This window comes from Topomyia yanbarensis, chromosome 2 (genome assembly GCF_030247195.1).
Source record: "Topomyia yanbarensis strain Yona2022 chromosome 2, ASM3024719v1, whole genome shotgun sequence".
In the NCBI taxonomy this organism is placed as follows: domain Eukaryota; kingdom Metazoa; phylum Arthropoda; class Insecta; order Diptera; family Culicidae; genus Topomyia; species Topomyia yanbarensis.
This window is the reverse complement of record NC_080671.1, coordinates 66,914,001-66,934,043: the sequence shown is the minus strand read 5'-3', so window position 1 is coordinate 66,934,043 and position 20,043 is coordinate 66,914,001. Positions and strand designations below refer to the sequence as shown.

General features: G+C 39.3%; 1 protein-coding gene and 1 long non-coding RNA gene across 3 annotated transcripts in view; one reads left to right on the top strand and one right to left on the bottom strand.

The window, feature by feature from the left end:
* Positions 1 to 20,043, bottom strand: part of LOC131678261 (dnaJ homolog subfamily C member 7) — a 33,343-nt gene that overhangs the window by 969 nt on the left and 12,331 nt on the right. Inside the window, exons 1-3 of one of the 2 annotated variants that reach the window (XM_058958277.1) lie at positions 2,287 to 2,501; positions 1,798 to 2,048; positions 23 to 1,072 (exon numbers count right to left, since the gene is read on the bottom strand). In XM_058958277.1, the coding sequence (XP_058814260.1) occupies positions 23 to 1,072; positions 1,798 to 2,048; positions 2,287 to 2,309 (1,324 nt within the window). In that variant the 5' untranslated portion in view covers positions 2,310 to 2,501. Of the gene's footprint in view, positions 1 to 22; positions 1,073 to 1,797; positions 2,049 to 2,286; positions 2,502 to 20,043 lie in introns of those variants that run through there. The other variant, XM_058958276.1, reaches the window with a different exon arrangement.
* LOC131678263 (uncharacterized) lies at positions 8,276 to 9,940 on the top strand. Its single transcript, XR_009303611.1, has 5 exons — positions 8,276 to 8,847; positions 8,917 to 9,060; positions 9,121 to 9,289; positions 9,486 to 9,666; positions 9,723 to 9,940. It is a non-coding gene; the product is annotated as an uncharacterized LOC131678263 (long non-coding RNA).

Sequence of the window (20,043 nt, the reverse complement as noted above, 5' to 3'; positions counted from 1 at the left end):
TAACGATAATTAAACAACCTACCCGACTGATCGAGATCTTCAATATCGTATCCGTTATCATACCGGGATTTTTTCACTGGATCAGAAAGAACAGTGTATGCTTCCCCAACTTCCTTGAATTTGCGTTCCTGCTCCTTTTTTTCATCATCGGAAGAATTTGCGTGACGATCCGGATGATGCACCAATGCACGCTTGCGGTATGCTTTTTTGATCTCATCCTCCGAAGCCTGTTTTGAAACTCCCAATATTTTATAGTAATCTTTACGTTTTGATTTCTTCAATTGAAGTTTGGCGTCCTTCAGTAGGTTCTTAATTTCTATAGTTTTCTCAAACTTAAGAGCCTTCTCGTAGTCTTTGACACACTCTTCAAAATTCTCCATACCGTAATGAAGCTTCGCTCTTTGCAGCAGTGCCTTCATATACTTTTCATTCAACTGCAAAGCACAGGTACAATCGGTAATGGCATCCTGCGAATTGCTGAGCTTCGAGTTGACTAATGCCCGATTATAGTACAGTTTGCTGTTAATGTCTTTGTTCATCGGGTCCAACGTGAGCGCTTCCGTGTAAACAGCAAGCGCTTCTCTAAATTTTCCAGCCTTGAACATCTCATTACCCCTTTCCTTGCGTTCCTTCAACTGCTTCGCTTTGATTCTCATCAATTTTGCCTTCTTGTGATCTGGATCCAGCTGCAGAGCGCGCTCAAAATGTAACAAACCCTTCTCCAGATTGTCACTGTAGTAAAGCGTTAGTCCACGCACATAAATCGCGTCAGCATTAGTTGAATTTGAGTGCATTATACTGATCGCAATATCTCCGGCTTCATCGAACCGCTCAAGCATGGCCAAACATTCTGCCTTCAACAGCTTGTAGTGTATGCTGCCCGGTGCAATTTTGATAGCATTATCACAGTGGTACAAACACGTCCGGTAATCCTGTCTGTCGTAGCAGCTGGCAGCTTTCTCATTAAGATCGCGCAACTGTTTCAAACTTTGCAGCTCCTGTTTGAGACTCTGGTTAGCAGGATCCAGCTCCAGAAATTTTTTGATTGCCTGCTCGGTACCGACCAAGTCCCCTGTGAATACAAAGATGTTTCAAATTGAATAAAATCCGGAATTTCCAGTAGAGACCTTTTTTGATGGTAAGTATTAATAGAGAGCATTCAGCGAAACTTAAATATCTCAACTTTACCGCTTCAACTTTGTTTCATGTCTTGTCTCACACGTTAATTATATTACCTTCCAAAATCTAGTGAAACATGTTGTAGTCGATTATCCACTGACTCAACTTGTAAATTTTAAAGAAAATATGATGAATTCATATGAGCTGGATTCAACATTCGATTCGGTTACTATTAAAAATGTAGACTGAAACTTCCAATTGCCTTTCTTGCGAATTTGTCCAAAATGCATTATCTGTCATTTATTAATCCGTATATCACGTATATCAAGCCTAGGTTTGTCGTAAAGTGCCCATCGAAGCATGTATAAGTAAATAAAATCGACACCAGCAAATGTTTATATCGACCTGTATCAAGCTACCTTGTTAAATTTACCTTTATACTAGAGCGGAAGCCGCAACGATAATGACTTTTATTTATAGCTTGAGTGAACACTGCAATCTGTATGCATAACGTAAAACACAAGCTTGTGTATGAGACAGACAACCAATATTGTTTTTTGTGGCCTACACTATAAATATATCGTTCTGCGCTTCTGTATTATTAATATAATGGCCATCCACAAAGTATTTTATTCATTATGTTACCGTGTTACCGAAAATCTCAGAAGCAGTTCTTACCTAACAGCAGACAGCATTTGGTGATCCGTATGTAACCTTTCTCAAATTTAGCGTCCAGCGCAACCGATTGTTTTGCATCCCTCAGAGCCGACTTGTAGTCCCCGAGCATCATGTAGGTAGCTGCCCGATTGCCATAGTAAGCCGGAGAGCCTGGGCACAGGTTGATGGCTTCCGTGTAGAGATTGAGTGCTGCATCGTACCGTTTGATCTTATACTGTTCATTTCCAGCATTTTTCTTCTCCTCGGCAAGGCTACATCAATGATAGTAAGAAAAAGAAATCGGTGAAACCATTACAGTTATTTTCCATATAACCCTAGATACAGTGCGAGAATTGGTGATGAAATTCACGTTCGACAACAAACATATCGGTCGCCATCAGCAACATAAGCTATAACCAGTCGAACAAGTCTTGCTCTGCATTGAACTTTACTTTCTCGTGTGACCTCAATTATCATGATTTTACAGAACTTTGTTTCCATTCAACTTACCTTACGTTTTCGAACGTCATCATTCGTCGTGTTTTTAACACTCAACTTCTATTGAATTTGCACGGAATTGACTCAATTGTCGAAAATTGAAAATTATTAGAAGAAAATTTTAATATACAACACTCAGTCCTCTACTAACCAGGCAACCAGGGCGACGTACACTTCTCTTTATGCTCTGGGCTAGCCGAGCTACGATAAAGGAGTGCTTCGGGTTTTCTATACAAGCAAGTACGAGAGCATATATTTTACCTCAGACGTCAACATACAAAAAGAGAGAATTAAAAGTGGTGAAATTGAAACCGTCGTCATGCTGACAGCGCCCAAGACATAGAAATAGAAAGGTGAAAACGTTTGTCGTTTTTTTATTTATATGTAGAAAAATTGGTAGAGAAATCATCGATATTGGGTGTGTGGACTTCTGAAATATAGATGGATTTAGAAATTTGACTATGATTTTGTCGGTGTTAAGTCAGACAGGACTAAGCGACAAAATATTGATTTCGAGAAAAACGAGTTTAAAGTTTGAAGCATCCCCGAATAGAAATGTACAGTAACAAAACCATGATTGTCACTGTGACAGTACAGTAATTTTACAATAATTTACAGTGTTTTAGTGTTATGCTACATACAGTACAAAAACAATAAACTTTAACGTTTTTACAGTAAATTTCAATGTAAAATAGACATTTACAGTGAAAAAGGGGGGTGGTTATGTATCTTAACATTAAAAAATCAATTTTTCTCCATACACTGAAAATGAAAGTTACTTATTTTTTGGGTTAAATTTGCTCACTGGGAAGTTTATACATGGGCAACCCAAAATTAGGTAGAAATTTGAACATGGCGATTACCCATAATTTGAGTTGGTCGCTGTGAACTTCGTGCTGGGTAAGAATTGAATAATGACGTCTACTCAAATTCAAGTTCATCGCTTTGTACTTATATTTTGGGTAGCCCATTTCAAACAAAGTAGTAGGTAATGTTTTTGACAGCCATTTTTATTGTTGTGAATAAAATTGCATGAAGTGGCTCTGGAAAAGAATGGTAATTATAATGCATAATGCAATAATTTCAATTAAAATTAATGATTAATTTATTTCAGCCTAGAAACTTAGGATAAAGCAATTAGCGCTGGATCTAAAACATGAGTCGGTGAGTACTGTAACGTTGTTTATTTTTTGATTGTGGGTTCATGTTGAGTTGCTCATATCATTTAAATAGCGGCCACCGCATCATTCCGAAACCTGATCGGACCTCGAAAGACACATTGAACTCATGATGGGACGTTGATGATTCATATTTTTTGGAAATGTCTGAAATGCATATCGCTAGAATTAAAATAGAATATAACTACTAGAGGGCAATGGCAGCGGCTAGCGGTGATTAATTATTTTCTCGCTCTTACATATGATGGGCCCATTAGATTGACATTTGTTGCCCCTGACACACGCAGGTTAAAGTAATGAGTAACAATAGCAGCTACAAAGTGATACAGTTTGGCAATTATATACCAAATGTTCCAGGCTGCAACAATTCTAATTCGAGTCTATTGATCAAAAGCAGGTAAAAACCTCAAGCGGTGTGAATTTAGTAAACGGGGTAATTCTAAAAGATGCGACGAAATGTTGAATGATAAAAGGTCGAATATAGCAAATGATTGAAAATAACAAAGGTTCCAATGTTACTAAAGGTTTAATGAAAAACCTGTTTTAATCCACCTAGCGGTGCAATTGTGCCTTTCTCATTTCTCTAAACTATGGCACGGAGGCTTTTTATGTTCAACATAATTGTGGAAATGTCCATTACATTCTTAGTACACTTTGCACTTATACACAATGGCATGCCAGCCACGAACTTGATGAGCTACGTGTCGACGGTGAAACACTTGAAACAAAAAATATCATACTCCATTAGCCTAATCAGCATTAGATCAATGTTATCTGCTTGCTAACTCATTTTGTCATGCGGTGATGGGTATGCGAGGAGGGCGAAAGTCCCATGAACGAACGACTCCCCAGCTTAAATTGGTATGCTTTGTAATATAGTGGTGGTTTAAAGATGATGGGGTTGAAAGGGAGGGGTATGAGGTGGTAGTCTGAGGGGTGATTTAAGGAGATTTTTAAAGGAGGGGAGTGAACAGTAGAGGGGGGGGTGTAACCCCTCTCCGTAAATCATCAACTACGCCCCTGTTAAAATCCAGAAACCTTATGCGAGTCGAAAAAAAAATTGGCCGGGGTTAGGTTGACGTTTTTCAGAGTGATTGCATAACCTTTCTATATGAGAAAGGCAAAAATGTGCAAAATCCAAAAAAGTGAATCTTCGTCAAATTTTTTTCGTGTTTGCATCAAATCTCGACGTTTTATGCACCTTGAATACATTTAGCATCAAAAATAAAAATTCTATTTTTAATTTTTCCTATAGTTTTTATGAGAAATTTCTGTGTGGCCGCACTCTGAAACCCGTAATTCCGGAACCAGAATTCCGATCGATACAAAATTCAATAGCAGCCGATGGGAAGGTTGCACCTTTCATTTGAGACTAAGTTTGGGCAAATCGGTCCAGCCATCTCTGAGAAAAATGAGTGACATTATTTGACACATACGCACATACATACACACACACACACACACACATACACACACATACATACACACATACACACACACATACAGACTTTTTCCGATCTCGACGAACTGAGTCGAATGGGATATGACACTCGGCCCTCCGGGCCGGGATTGGGTTGACGTTTTTCAGAGTGATTGCATAACCTTTCTATATGAGAAAGGCAAAAATGTGCAAAATCCAAAAATGTGAATCTTCGTCAAATTTTTTTCGTGTTTGCATCAAATCTCGACGTTTTATGCACCTTGAATACATTTAGCATCAAAAATAAAAATTCTATTTTTAATTTTTCCTATAGTTTTTATGAGAAATTTCTGTGTGGCCGCACTCTGAAACCCGTAATTCCGGAACCAGAATTCCGATCGATACAAAATTCAATAGCAGCCGATGGGAAGGTTGCACCTTTCATTTGAGACTAAGTTTGGGCAAATCGGTCCAGCCATCTCTGAGAAAAATGAGTGACATTATTTGACACATACGCACATACATACACACACACACACACATACACACACATACATACACACATACACACACACATACAGACTTTTTCCGATCTCGACGAACTGAGTCGAATGGGATATGACACTCGGCCCTCCGGGCCGGGATTGGGTTGACGTTTTTCAGAGTGATTGCATAACCTTTCTATATGAGAAAGGCAAAAATGTGCAAAATCCAAAAATGTGAATCTTCGTCAAATTTTTTTCGTGTTTGCATCAAATCTCGACGTTTTATGCACCTTGAATACATTTAGCATCAAAAATAAAAATTCTATTTTTAATTTTTCCTATAGTTTTTATGAGAAATTTCTGTGTGGCCGCACTCTGAAACCCGTAATTCCGGAACCAGAATTCCGATCGATACAAAATTCAATAGCAGCCGATGGGAAGGTTGCACCTTTCATTTGAGACTAAGTTTGGCAAATCGGTCCAGCCATCTCTGAGAAAAATGAGTGACATTATTTGACACATACGCACATACATACACACACACACATACACACACACATACATACACACATACACACACACATACAGACTTTTTCCGATCTTGACGAACTGAGTCGAATGGAATATGACACTCGGCCCTCCGGGCCGGGATTAGGTTGACGTTTTTCAGAGTGATTGCATAACCTTTCTATATGAGAAAGGCAAAAAGGTTAAAATTCAAAAAAAGAATAATGTATTCTCACCGTTATGACGCGTCACCTCACCTAGTTTGGTGAGGTGAGAGCGAAAAAGCGATCACGGCAGTCACTTAGGTGACTATAGTCACCCAAGGTGACAGAAGTCACGTGGCAGAGCGATTCCAATAATTATTTTGAGTGACGACGGTCACCGTAAGATGGAAAAAAGTGACCAAATTCTCACCTAAAAAATGTAGGTGATTAGAACCAAAAAGTGTTGCGTTTACTTTCAGATTTTTTTGAATTTTCGGGTAACATTTCCTTTTGGATAATGGCAGTTGGGAAGTTTCTGAATGACGTAAATTGATGATAGGCGTTTTTTTGAAATTCAAGATGGCGGCTTCTGGTTACAACAAACACTTAAAACCACCGTTAATATAGGTGTCATTTGAAAGGTAGTGTTTAGTAGAAGGCAAAAAATGATGGTTGGAGCCATTTAAAAATCTAAGATGGTGGATTCCGATTATCACAAAACACTGAAAACCACCATCAGCATGGGTGTCATTTGAAAGGTAGAAATTAGTAGATGGCAAAAATTGATAATTGGCGCCATTTTGAGTTCAATGATGGCGGCTTCCGGTTACTACAAAACATTGAAAACCATCATCAATATGGGTGTCAATTAATATGTAGTGTTTAGTAGAAGGCAAAAATTAATGATTGGCGCCATTCCGAAATCCAAGATGGCGGCTTCCGGTTGCCACAAAACACTGAAAATCACCACCAATATGGGTGTCATTCGAAAGGTAGTTATTAGAAGAAGGCGAAAATTGATGATTGGTTCCATTTGGAAAACCAAGATGGCCGCTTTCGGTTATCACAAAACACCGTAAATCACCATTAATATGGATTTCATTGGAAAGGTAGTAATTAGTAGAAGGCGAAAATTGACGATTGGAGCCATTTGAAATCCAAGATGGCGGCTTCCGGTTACCACAAAACATCAAAAACCATTATCAATATGGTTGTCATTTGAAAGGTATTGATTAGTAGAAGCCAAAAATCGACGATTGGCGCCATTTTGAAATCTAAGACGTTGACTTGGTTTGTTTGATAGAGCCAATCAAACGAATTTTCATGCGAGAGGTGACAGAATGGGGTCAATACACTGACAAAATTGGGGGTAGACTGAATCAGGCACAGGTTTGGCAGCCCTGTCAGATTTCTGCGCGTATCCTGTCGGGTTAGTTCAGCTAGGACAAACTCGGTTTCGCTCGCGTTTTCTGGCAAATTTTGACAGGAACCGAGCTAAACCCTGGCATAACTCGGATATAAACTGTGTAAAGATCCTGGCAATTCCTACCTGGTAGAATTTAGCACGAATCGAGCAAAACATCTGACAAAGATGTGGCAGGAACCGTACAGAGATCTTGGTCGTACATTTCTGGCTCGATTCTGGATAAAAGTGAGCAGCATCGGTTGGTTTGACCGCTTCTGTCAGAAACGGTTGTTGCATTTGAGCGAATTCGTTGCCAGAATTCTCGCACAAATCGCGCAAAATGCTCGCAGAAACTCTGTCAGCATCAATTTCGCTGTGTTCAACTTTTGCTAACTTTCTGCTTGCCACGCTGACCGGGCGGTGGCTGATAATATCGGGTCTTCCCTATATTTCTAAGTACTTCGATAACTATGTTTCTAGAATCATCCATTTCGTAAACTAGCATACGGTGAAATGGAAATCGTCGTACTGACGCTCTTCCTTTTTTCAAATCATCTATCTATTGCTTTTAACCCTTTCATGTCCAAAGTTTTTCTAGTGCATGCAGGGTTTCAAAACTATTTTTCCTTGAAAACAGTGAGGTTAAGAAACACGAAATCATTTTTCATAAAGATAAGAGCTTCCCTCGCAGCGCTAGAAGCTGCTCAATTTCTACTTTCTAATGGTCAATTCCCCTAGAATATTCGATTTGAAACAGATTTTGCTTAGTGACCGCACCCCACAACCCATAACTCTGGAATCGGAAATCGGATCGAGATGAAATTTAATAGCCATTTACGGGGATAAAACACCTTTCATTTGAGACCAAGTTTGGTCGAATCTCCGGGAAACAAATGAGGCTGTAATTCTGAATTTGGATACTTCCGCCGGGGCTTCCGGAACCGACGATGGTGGCCAATGTGACCAAAGAGACTTTTAATGGCTGTTAATGACCTAGTACTACAAATCTAAGTAGATGTGGCACCATTTTGAAAAAGTTTTCACCTTTATACATTCATTACAGAATTTTGAAAATCGACATTGTCTGGCTAATCGTACTCTTCACTCTGCAATTCCGGAACCGGAAGTCGGATCCATTATAAATTCAATAGCAGCCTATAGGAATGTTGTACCTTTCATTTGAGACTAAGTTTATGAAAATCGGTTCACCCATCTCTGAGAAAAGTGAGTGAGATTGCGGTCACATACACACACAGAATTGACGGATTGTATCGAATGGTATATGTCACTCGGGCCTCCGGGTCTCCGTTTAAAAGACGGTTTTCAGAGCAGTTTTCTATTGAGAAAGGCAAAACGTAAATCGTATGAATAATTTGTAGCAAATAGTGGCACATTTTACACTTTTATAATTAGTGGCTCATGTCCCTTCAGATTTGACCGCACTTACCGCTTGATGACGTCCCAGTTTGATATTTCTTTTGAGTGTTTTGAGAAAACTGAGAAAACGAAAATCGTCAACGCAGGCCTGAATACGGTTAAAGAAATATAAACAAATTTTGGTATCCTCGCATCGTTGTCCGGAGCAGTTGGATATGTAAGGATATTTATTATTTTTAATCTAGTCCTGTAATTCAATTCTATTAATCGAATCGTATATTTAAAGCATTGTCATCAATAACCCCAGGGTTGAAAAATTGATTCGGTTCTGTGACTTCGAATCTAAAGACTATGGCGTGCGGCATCGAAGAATTTATTCCGTGCACTTTAGGTCGTCTTGTTTCAAACACCTATTAAATCTATCTAAAGGGTAAATGTTGCAAAATTACACAAACTAAACATTAAAAATCTGACACGTTTCGTTTTGTAGATGATGATCGAGTTGCACTTTTTGTTGCCAACGAACGGAAAACAGCGACCAGCTGCTGCATTTGCTCCACCACCCGTTTTTTCTAAGAGATCAGAGATGTGTATTTTCGCTCTGCAGTTTGTTGCTTTTAGCTAAATAGTTGAAGAAATTTTTCTCCTCAAAATATTTGGTAAGTAAATAAGAACAGTTTTGCATGTAATATAAGTTGTTATCGTGGGCGTGGAAACGACATTTATTCACTATTACTTATGGATACACTGGAAGATAAACTAATGGCGTTTTCGTTTTTGACTCAGCACTACACCGGTGTAGTCGAAAAAACAAAAGCGCCATAAGACTAACTTAATTTCTACCACTTTTTATAGATTATTTCTGCTGCCTCTGCACTCCTTGCTGTCGTTCGATTCCGTTCACGTAGCTTCGACGTGCTGCCTCGTGGATCATCAACTCGTTGGTAGCGAGCCGCGTGGCTTGTTTCGATATTCCACCTATTACTATGGGCCTTGGTTGCGTTTAGATGACCTCGCATCTGCGTGGTGACTTCAGGTATGGTTAAGATGATCGGTCGTGGTATAACGTATATATAATAACATTTTTTGCAGGAAACTATTCAGTCATGTCAAACTGAGGCTTCCAATAGTCAACACCGGTGAAACAACGTCATCTCGGTTATTGACTTCAGATACATCGAGCAATACGGAACATTTGAACAAGACTGTAGCTTACCCGAGCTCCGAGCCACTACAATTCCATTTGACTTTAGTCATACCGGCTGGAATATAATATAGAATTCTGGCTGTCTAAGAGACAAGTATTTAAATTGCGCGTTCATTTTTTTTGTTTTTTGTTGATGATTAATTCATTTCAAATATATTTGTAGTTGGGACTGTGGCCACATTTGCAATTATGGCGCCACTGACATATGAGCAAGCGTATGGGGGATAGACCACTAGTGAATAATTGTTCTTAAACCTGAGGGGTAACCACCCATATTGAAGTATTTTGTTACCAGCCGCCATCTTGGATTTCAAAATGACGCCAATCATCAATTTTCACTTTCTACTAATTACTACCTTTCAAATGACCTTCATATTGATGGTGGTTTTCAGTGTTTTGTGGTAACCGGAAGGCACCATCTTGGATTTCAAAATGGCACCAATCATCGATTTTTATCTTCTACTAATTACTACCTTTCAAATGACACCCATATTGATGGTGATTTTCAGTGTTTTATGGTAACAGGAAGCCACCATCTTGGATTTCAAAATGGCGCCAATCATCAATTTTCGCCTTCTAACAATTACTAACTTTCAAACGACACCCATATTGATGATGGTTTTCAGTGTTTTATGGTAACAGGAAGCCGCCATCTTAGATTTCAAAATGGCGCCAATCATCAATTTTCGCCGTCTAACAATTACTCCCTTTCAAATAACCCTCATATTGATGGTGGTTTTCAGTGTTTTGTGGTAACCGGAAGCCGCCATCTTGGATTTCAAAATGGTACCAATAATCGATTTTTATCTTCTACTAATTACTACCTTTCAAATCACACTATTGATGGTGGTTTTAAGTGTTTTGTGGTAACGGGAAGCCGCCATCTTGGATTTCAAAATGGCGCCAATCATCAATTTTTGCCTTCTACTAATTACTACCTTTCAAACGACACCCATATTGATGGTGATTTTCAGTGTTTTATGGTAACAGGAAGCCGCCATCTTGGATTTCAAAATGGCGTCAATCATCAATTTTCGTCTTCTAACAATTACTACCTTTCAAATGACCATCATAGTGATGGTGGTTTTCAGTGTTTTGTGGTAACCGGAAGCCGCCATCTTGGATTTCAAAATTGCACCAATCATCGATTTTTATCTTCTACTAATTACTACCTTTCAAATGACCCCCATATTGATGGTGGTTTTTAGTGTTTTGTGGTAACCGGAAACCACCATCTTGGATTTCAAAATGGCGCCAATCATCAATTTTCGCCTTCTACTAATTATTACCGTTTAAATGATAGCCATATTGATGGTGGTTTTCAGTGTTTTGTGGTAACCGGAAGCCGCCATTTTGGATTTCAAAATGGCACCAATCATCAATTTTCGCTTTCAACTAATCAATACCTTTCAAATGACACCCATATTTATGGTAGTTTCAAGTGTTTTGTGGTAACCGGAAGGCGCCATCTTGGATTTCAAAATGGCGCCAATCATCAATTTACAGCTTCTACGAATGGCTACTTTTCAAATGATACCCATATCGATGGTTGTTCTTAGTGCGAATGCCAAGCATCCATATAATATATATTGGAAGCCTAAATTTTGGGTTATCCGAACGTTACAGAAATTTTGGGTTATCCGCTCGTTATAAATTTTGGGTTATGCGCTCAGTACTCAAACTTTGGGTTATCCGCTCAGTACTCAAATTTTGGGTTATCCGCTCAGTACTCAAATGTTGGGTTATCCGCTCGTTACTCAAATTTTGGATTATTTCATCGTTACTTAAACTTTGGGTTACCCGCTCTGTACCCAACGCTTGGGTTATCTGTAAACCAAACTTTGGGTAGTGCTCACACTACTCAAAATTTAAGTTCAAAGCTTGTTCCCCAAAAGTGAGGAGATGCACTTTAGTCCATTTTGGGTAGGATTCTACCCAAAATTAGGTAACGGCTGGTAAGCGTGTACATTTTTTTCTCGAAAACAGTTAAATTTAATGTGAATGCAGTGTATCAGTTTTTTGCTGAACAGTGAAATTTATTGTTACATGAAATTTTATTGTAAATCTACTGTGAGAACTTGGCATCGAACAATGTTGAAATAGTAATAACTAGAAAAACTCTAGTAAGAGAACTGCGGAGAGAAAAACAGCATTTTTGGCAACGTATGCCCCGGCATTGTATGGCAACACGTCCAATGTTATAAGAATAGGCGATGTTTGATTGGATTCGTTTTTTGACAGCTAAACGCGAATCCAATCGATCCAAAATGGAGTCTCCGCAGTTCTCTTTCTAGAGTTTTTCTAGTAATAACTGTAATATTTATTGTTTTATGGTTGTTTGTAGGGTAAATGCTATTGTAAAATTCTATCCGGGTCCTTTACATTATGATTGGAAATTAATTTTTGCCATAATTCTTGTTTATTGTAACATATTTCAGCTCTGGCAAAAGTCGAATGTAGCTGACGATATTCTTTATCCAGTGCCATCATTATCTATTTTTTTATGTTTTGCAACTTGGTCCGGTCTGACTTAACACCGACCATTTGATTTGCTCTGAAAATGTAAACAAGTCCTTGTTTGATACAATAGGTCTTCCTAGACCAATGAGTATATACAGGTACATGAGTGGTGTGAGTAATCACAGAATAAATCGACTTGCTTTCGTCGTACAGTTCGTTCCGCTCCCATTGAATCGTGTGAACGCTATGACGTCGACCCGTTGTGCTTCTGGACTGTTTACATATTTTTGGTTGCCAACACTAGCAAACCGTGTGTTCTGCCACACCTATATATACCTCATTGTTCCTAGACAGTGAACTTAGCCACATCGATTGGCAGTTCTGACAGTTAATTCAGCAAAATAGGATAGGGGTCAAGGTGAATATATGGAAGGTGGCTACGTATCCTTAACGCTAACTGCAGCGAAAAAATTACAATCCACATGAAATAAGCAATCTTATTGATATGTAATTCGTGTCCTTCGTCTTCGTCTTTTTCATTCAGTGTTCTTTAACCCTTGTGAAGGCAAGCTAAAATCCTAACATTAAAGGGCAAGCCGGGCCTCTCAGGCCCGTCTAAATTCAAGCTCCTTTTTGCCGTTCTCATATAGAAAGGTTATGCAATCGGTCGAAATTTCGACTTTTAACCGAGACCCGCAGGGCCAAATCTCTTATACCATTCGACTCAGTTCGTCGAGATCGTAAAATGTCTGTATGTATGTGTGTATGTATTTGTATATGGATGTATGTATGTGGCAAACAATCTCACCGATTTTTCTCTGAGGTGGCTGGACCGATTTGTACAAATTTAGTCTCAAATGAAAGGTGCAGCCTTCCCATCGGTCGCTATTGATTTTTTTTATTGATCCGACTTTCGGTTCTGGAGTTACGTGTTGAAGAGTACAATCACACAGCAAATTTCCATAGAAACTGATACCACCATGATGTCCAAATGATGCAATATATATTAAAATATGTGCAACATTACTTGGCTTTGCATGTCTAGATCATTGATGACCCACCGAAGGCACTTCGACCACATTGGCCAGCTATGGCGGTTCTTGATGCCCCGGTGGGAACTTAGCAAGTTCTTAAGATAATGTCATACCTATTTCTCAGCGAATTCTTCACCGATTTTTACAAACTTGGTTTCAAGTGAAACGTACAGCATTCCCATTGGTTGCTGTTGAATTTTTAATTGATTCGACTTCCGGTTCCGGAATTACAGGATGATGAGTACGAACACGCAGCAAATCCCGATTTCAGCGTATAATGCGATGGATGTAAAAAGGTCAAATTTTTTTCCAAAGGTGAGTATTCGGAAGATCACGTCGACTGTCGATTGATTCTGAGCTCCATTTCGTTTGAACACGACCAATAAATGTTTCTGGGTTGCTATTAATTTCTTCTGATGCATAACCGGAGTACATATTTAGATTCTTCTTCCCAGTCTGCATCAGATTCATTGTCGGAAGCAATATCATTCGCATCTTCTTCCTCGCTTAGCATATCAGCTTCGGCATCGTCTGCTGTTAAATTTGCTTGAATTTCTTCCATTATTTCAGATTCTTTGAGACGATGAAAACATGGGCAAATCGTTTTATAGCCATTTCAATTTGTTGATGCTTTTAGATCCTACAATTTGAATAATTGCGACAACTATATCACAAAGAATAGACAACAAAAACAGACAATAACGACAGAGTTAGGTTGTGTTGTATCCAAATAATTGTCAAGTAGACCACAGTGGGTGACATAAAAGTATTTACCCAAAAAATATGACACACGTCATTATCGTATGCTATTTTTACATTTCTTATAAAAGAAATGTATAGAATTCGCTCAAACTTTCAAGATTTTTTTTCTTAAAAGAAAAGGTAAAAAGATAAAATCAATCAAAACATGAAAAAAATTACTGCTAATATGAAGATGAACTCATCAACATGTTTTTTTTAGGTAAATATTAATGTATAAAACCCGTGGTATTCCTAGTAAATGTTGCATTCACACCGGGCCTGCCAGGCCCGGCTTGCCTTTTTGTGCATGTAAAAAATTCAAACATAGCTGCGCATCACTCCATCGACGAAAATTTCACAATTCTTTATTTTTGTTATAGATTTCAAAGCTACTTATCAAAATTTCCATGCCCAAGCTTATACTGCATACACATTTTTTTGTAACTAAAAAATTGTAACGTGCCGGGCCTCTGGGACCCGGTTGCCTTTTTGAGGGTTAATCTCTTCGTTATTCGTCTTTTTCATTCAGTGTTCTTTAAATGAAGTTAAGTTTGAAAAGGGTGGTGTATAAAACGGATAAATTAAACAATTAATTTAATTTTTCCTTTTTCGTGTAAGACTTTTTAGGTGGCATTCAACGGGGATGACAGATAGAAATGGTGAGATAAACGAAAGCAATTACATTAAAAAGATCACCTCCAGAAATAGGATTCGTTCCAACGACACTTTGGACTCTGGCCCAATCAGGGATGGGAATTATCATTCATTCGCATGATTCTTGGCGAATCCGTTCATTGCTTTGGCAGCAGCCAGTCGTTCATTCACGATCCGACTAAAACTCTCCAAAAGAACACTACTGAACGTAGGTAGAGATGAACTTCCGAAGGTGTGAGCCAGGTAAAAGAATGACACGTACTATGTTGAATGAAGATGATCGTGTTCTTCATTCGCGGATTGAATCGGAAGATTATACTGTAAACATTCACAAGTGAATCAACTTTTAGTTCACAAATGAATGTGACATTGTATTCTCTCGTTGGGTTAGGTCAACTTTATAGTGCAAATGTACACTACAATCAATATTGAGAAGTAGATTGCACTACAATCCACTTGAAATTGATATTGTGATATGCACGGAATCGTTTTAAGAAGTTAATAAGAGAACACCAAGTGAAAATTTCGTAGGTCTATAAACAAGAACGACAAGTTTTTTTTATTAGAACGATCCGGTGAATGTTTTGAAATGAATCTTTGTGAATGAAAGAATGCATTCATTTGCGATCCTTTCTGCTTTCATTCAAAACACTACGTATGCGATGGAGAATGAATCATAGCTGGGCGCTGTCACTTTTTTTCAGTTTTGTGTTTTGCTTCTCGCTTTTGCATGAACGCGTAACTCTGCACAAGAAGGGTTGCCGAGATCGGGTTTCACAGTAAGGGCATGTTGGTGGATGATTTCAAATTGATCGTTTCGTGAAATGATTTTTCCCATGCCTGGACCCAATACACCAACCCTTATGTTATCCCTGCACGCAGAAAAAATATTGGTACAAGTAAGAGTGTTCCGCTCTTAGCAAAAAAACAACCAACGCCAACTATTGGGTTGAAAGTAAAACTTTTAAATTAATCCAGAATAATAATCAAAGTAAAAGTTTTCCTTTTAGGTAAATGAAGAATAGTACTCAAAAGAAAAGCTTTATTTTTAAACTAAGAGTATGCGTTAGTTGTTTTTTGTTTAGAGTGAAAAACTTATTTTTACCAACATTTTTTTCTGTGTGTGAGCAGGGATACCAAAAAATTTCAAATTTCATAAAAAATGTCTTCATTTGTCTTCAATGGTTAAGATTCTGTATCGGTTATTGATTTTGAGCCAGAATTCTGCCATAAATCAGACAGATCTGAAAAAAATTGCCTTGAAAATAAATAATACGTCTTCACAACATTTCAAATGTCTTCAAAATGTAGACATATCTTCAAGTCTGGCATCCCTGTTCCTGAGTGTATGATGACGTCCCAGAAAGAACACCGCTGCCACCCAACACACTTGATCTATTTAGTTCCATGCCACTAAAAAGTTTTAAACACAAAATTGAATTAATTGTTTAATTCGAACGCTGGTTTGCTCTCGTCATACCTCTATTAACTAAGCAAGGGAGCAAAAAACTGTAGTCTCCATCAGCTCTGTCGCTCGCCGAATTTCGATTGGTAATGACCTAAAACTCAGACACCAGACAGGCAGAGCTACAAATATTCGAATTAATGAAGATTAATCATATTCAGAGCTAACTCATTTTCAATATGCAGTGGCGCTATCAAAAATGTCTATCATTTAATGCAGATTTTCATTCTTGTTCGATTATTGCACGAACGCACAACAACGAATCAAACGGATCAAAGTAGGCCCTGGCACAAAGTAAACCATGATAATTATTGTTTTATATGCTTTACCAAGATTTGAAAACATTTAGCTAGATAAATAGTAAAATTTTGCGATATTTAATTGAATGAATAACATGGATTTTTGAATGAATATTTTTTCTATTCATCACGATTCGCATCAGGTTCTATTTCAGTGGTCAATAAAAAGCTCATTATGCAAATAGTACTAAAAAAATATTGTTGATGTAGTTTTAAAGCCATTTAGTATGACGCAAGCTTTTTAAAATTGTAGGACCAACCCCATAAATCTTTTTTCGGGCTCAAGAATCATACGATGCTGTATATAAAGTTTTTTGTAGCAAAACAAACCTTCGAGGATTTCAACAAAATGAGCATTGGATTATGAATATTATATATAGCTATCGTAAATAGTTGGACTTAAGTTTTTTTGTTTATCTCAGCTTGTGCACCTTTTGCCGCAATCTCAATAGCTGAGATTCAGCAAAGCAATTTTGCCGAGTTTCCAGTAAAAATGATGTTTGAGTGCTGAGACTCGAAAAATATTTCACCGAAAATCAGCAAGCTTATCTCACTTTACTGAGATATCAGTTTCTAAATTTGCTGACCACACAACTGTTAGGAAATTACCGAGCCGAATTGAGTGTGTATGGACCGAGACAATCGACCATTTACTTCCTCTTCTCGCCACTGAACCACCGGCACCATCTGCACTTGATGTAAAAGAATTCTTGGAGGAAAAAGTTGACGGTAAGCTACTTTACTTTATATTAACCAATCACAAAAAGCTACATTATTTTTAAAATCCGCGTGAAAAAACCGCATGACTTGGAAAATCTGCGGAACTTTTGAAATTTCCATAAAAAATCCGCAAAACTTAGACAAGATGCATATAAAAGGCTTCAGCGTAATGTGAAGCAAAACATAATATTGCATTTGCATGTGAAATGACCAAACCAGCATAGTACTATAGCATAGCCTCATTCGTTTTCGAGCTCTCCATCGAGACAGATGTTGTTTTTTCTAGTCCGTAGTGCTGTGTGAGGCGATAAAGAATAGTTTTAATCCGCATTCAAGGTTATTTTGCCAGTTCGGTTCGGTCCTCAGTCTTTTGTTCGCGTGTGAGGATTAAACAATAGCCAGCTGTATAAGCTGGATCGGTTCGTCGTTGGACACCAGTTTAAAGCTAAGTGGTTTTTGTCTTTTGTAACACATTTATTGCTTTCTTCCGTCTGCGCGGGCGCTGACCCCGTGCGTTGACGTTTTCTATGGTTCCCTCTCCGGATGGTCAAATGGAAGTTGAATCGGGTTCAACTTCTAAGGCTCCCCCCCGGCCCAAATGCTATCCAGAACTCTCAACTGGTCCATTTGTGGTCTTCTTTCGGCCCAAGACTAAATCACTGAATCTTCTTCAGATTTCTAGAGACCTGACGGAACGGTTCTCGGCTGTGACCGAAATTTCAAAGGTCCGCTCGGACAAGATAAGGGTGTTGCTAGCCAACTCAAAGCAGGCAAACGATATTGCTTGCTGTGAGCACTTTACGCGGGATTATAACGTGTATATTCCGGCTGTAAGAGTACAATCCGAAGGCGTCGTAACCGATGAGAGTTTGACGTGCGAGGATCTGCTGAAGTACGGGGTCGGCCGATTCAGAGACCGCTTACTTCAGCCAGTTAAAATACTTGAGTGCAAACGTTTGCACTCAGTAGTAGTTGCGGGGGATGGTTCAAAAACGTACCCCCAATCAAACTCTTATCGGGTGACCTTCGCTGGTACCGCTTTGCCAAATTTCGTCCTCTTGCACAAGGTTCGTCTGCCTGTGCGTCTGTTTGTGCCGCGGGTCATGAATTGCACAAAGTGTAAACAATTGGGTCACACAGCCACCCATTGTAGCAATAAGGCCCGCTGTGGAAAATGCGGGGAGAATCATCTAGATGATTCGTGCAGTAGGCAAGCCGAAAAGTGTCCTTACTGTGCGGAGAGTCTACATGATATCTCGGCATGTCCCGCGTACAAACTACGCGGGGATAAACTGAAACGTTCCCTTGCGGGACGATCCAAACATTCTTTCGCAGAAATGTTAAAGAATGCTACGCCACCATCCTCAGCAAACATCTATACTCACTTGCCTCCTGACGAGGGCGAGGCTGGTAACCCACAAGAGGGAACATCTACTAGGGTGCCTAGAATTTATAGGAAGAGGAGGAACACTTCCTCTGGTAAAGTTCCTTGTAAAGGCCAGAAGGTGTCCCTTGAGGGGGCTCCGAAAGTCACATCTATTGGAAGTGTTGCAACCAAACCGAAGCAATTAGCTCCTGGTATCGGAGGATTAAGCTCAGAGAAGGAGTTCCCAGCACTTCCAGGAACATCAAAAATCCCAAGTGTTCCTTTGTTTCAGTTCGAGAGTAATCACAGCACTGGAATTATAAAACTCTCGGACATAGTGGACTGGATAATAAAAACTTTCAATATTACTGATCCTATTAAAAGTCTTATGTTAGCTTTTCTCCCTACAGTGAGAACATTTTTGAAGCAGTTGACTGCTAAATGGCCCCTCCTCTCAGCGATTGTATCCTTCGATGGCTAACTCATCGAACGAGGTCACGGATTTGATCACTGTTCTACAGTGGAATTGCAGAAGTATCATCCCGAAAATCGATTCCTTCAAAATTTTAATAAATAATTTGAGTTGCGATGCATTTGCATTATGTGAAACTTGGTTAACTTCCGACATAGAACTCAACTTCCACGACTTTAATATTATTCGCCTGGATCGAGACACCCCCTATGGAGGAGTGCTTTTGGGGATCAAAAAGTGCTATTCCTTCTACAGAATTAACCTTCCCTCGATAACAGGTATTGAAGTTGTCGCTTGTCAAGTAACAACCAAAGGCAAAAGCCTTTGCATAGCTTCCATATATATTCCCCCCAACACCGCGGTTGGGCACCGACGGCTACAAGACATCTTAGAATCCCTGCCAGCACCGCGACTAGTTTTAGGAGACTTTAACTCTCACGGTACAGCATGGGGTTGCCTCTATGATGATAACCGGTCTTCCTTAATTCAGGATCTTTGCGATAACTTCAATTTGACAATTTTAAACACGGGTGAAATGACACGGATTCCTGCTCCTCCAGCGCGCCCGAGCGCCTTAGACTTGTCCCTTTGCTCAACATCGCTGCGGTTAAATTGCACGTGGAAGGTAATTCCTGATCCCCACGGCAGCGACCATCTGCCGATTGTAGTCTCAATCAATAACGGTTCAAGGCCATTGAAATCAATCAATATTTCGTATGACCTCACACGAAATATCGATTGGAAGAGCTATGCTGCCGCGATATCCGACAACATCGAATCTACCCAAGAACTTCCTCCGGAGGAAGAGTACAGCTTTTTGGCTGGCTTGATTCTCGACAGCGCGAATCAAGCTCAGACTAGGCCAGTACCCGGCGCGAACATACAAAAACGTTCTCCCAATCCCTGGTGGGATAAAGAGTGCTCAGACGTGTACGCAGAGAAGGCCGCCGCGTTTAAGACCTTCCGGAACGACGGGTTACCCGCCAGTTTTCGAC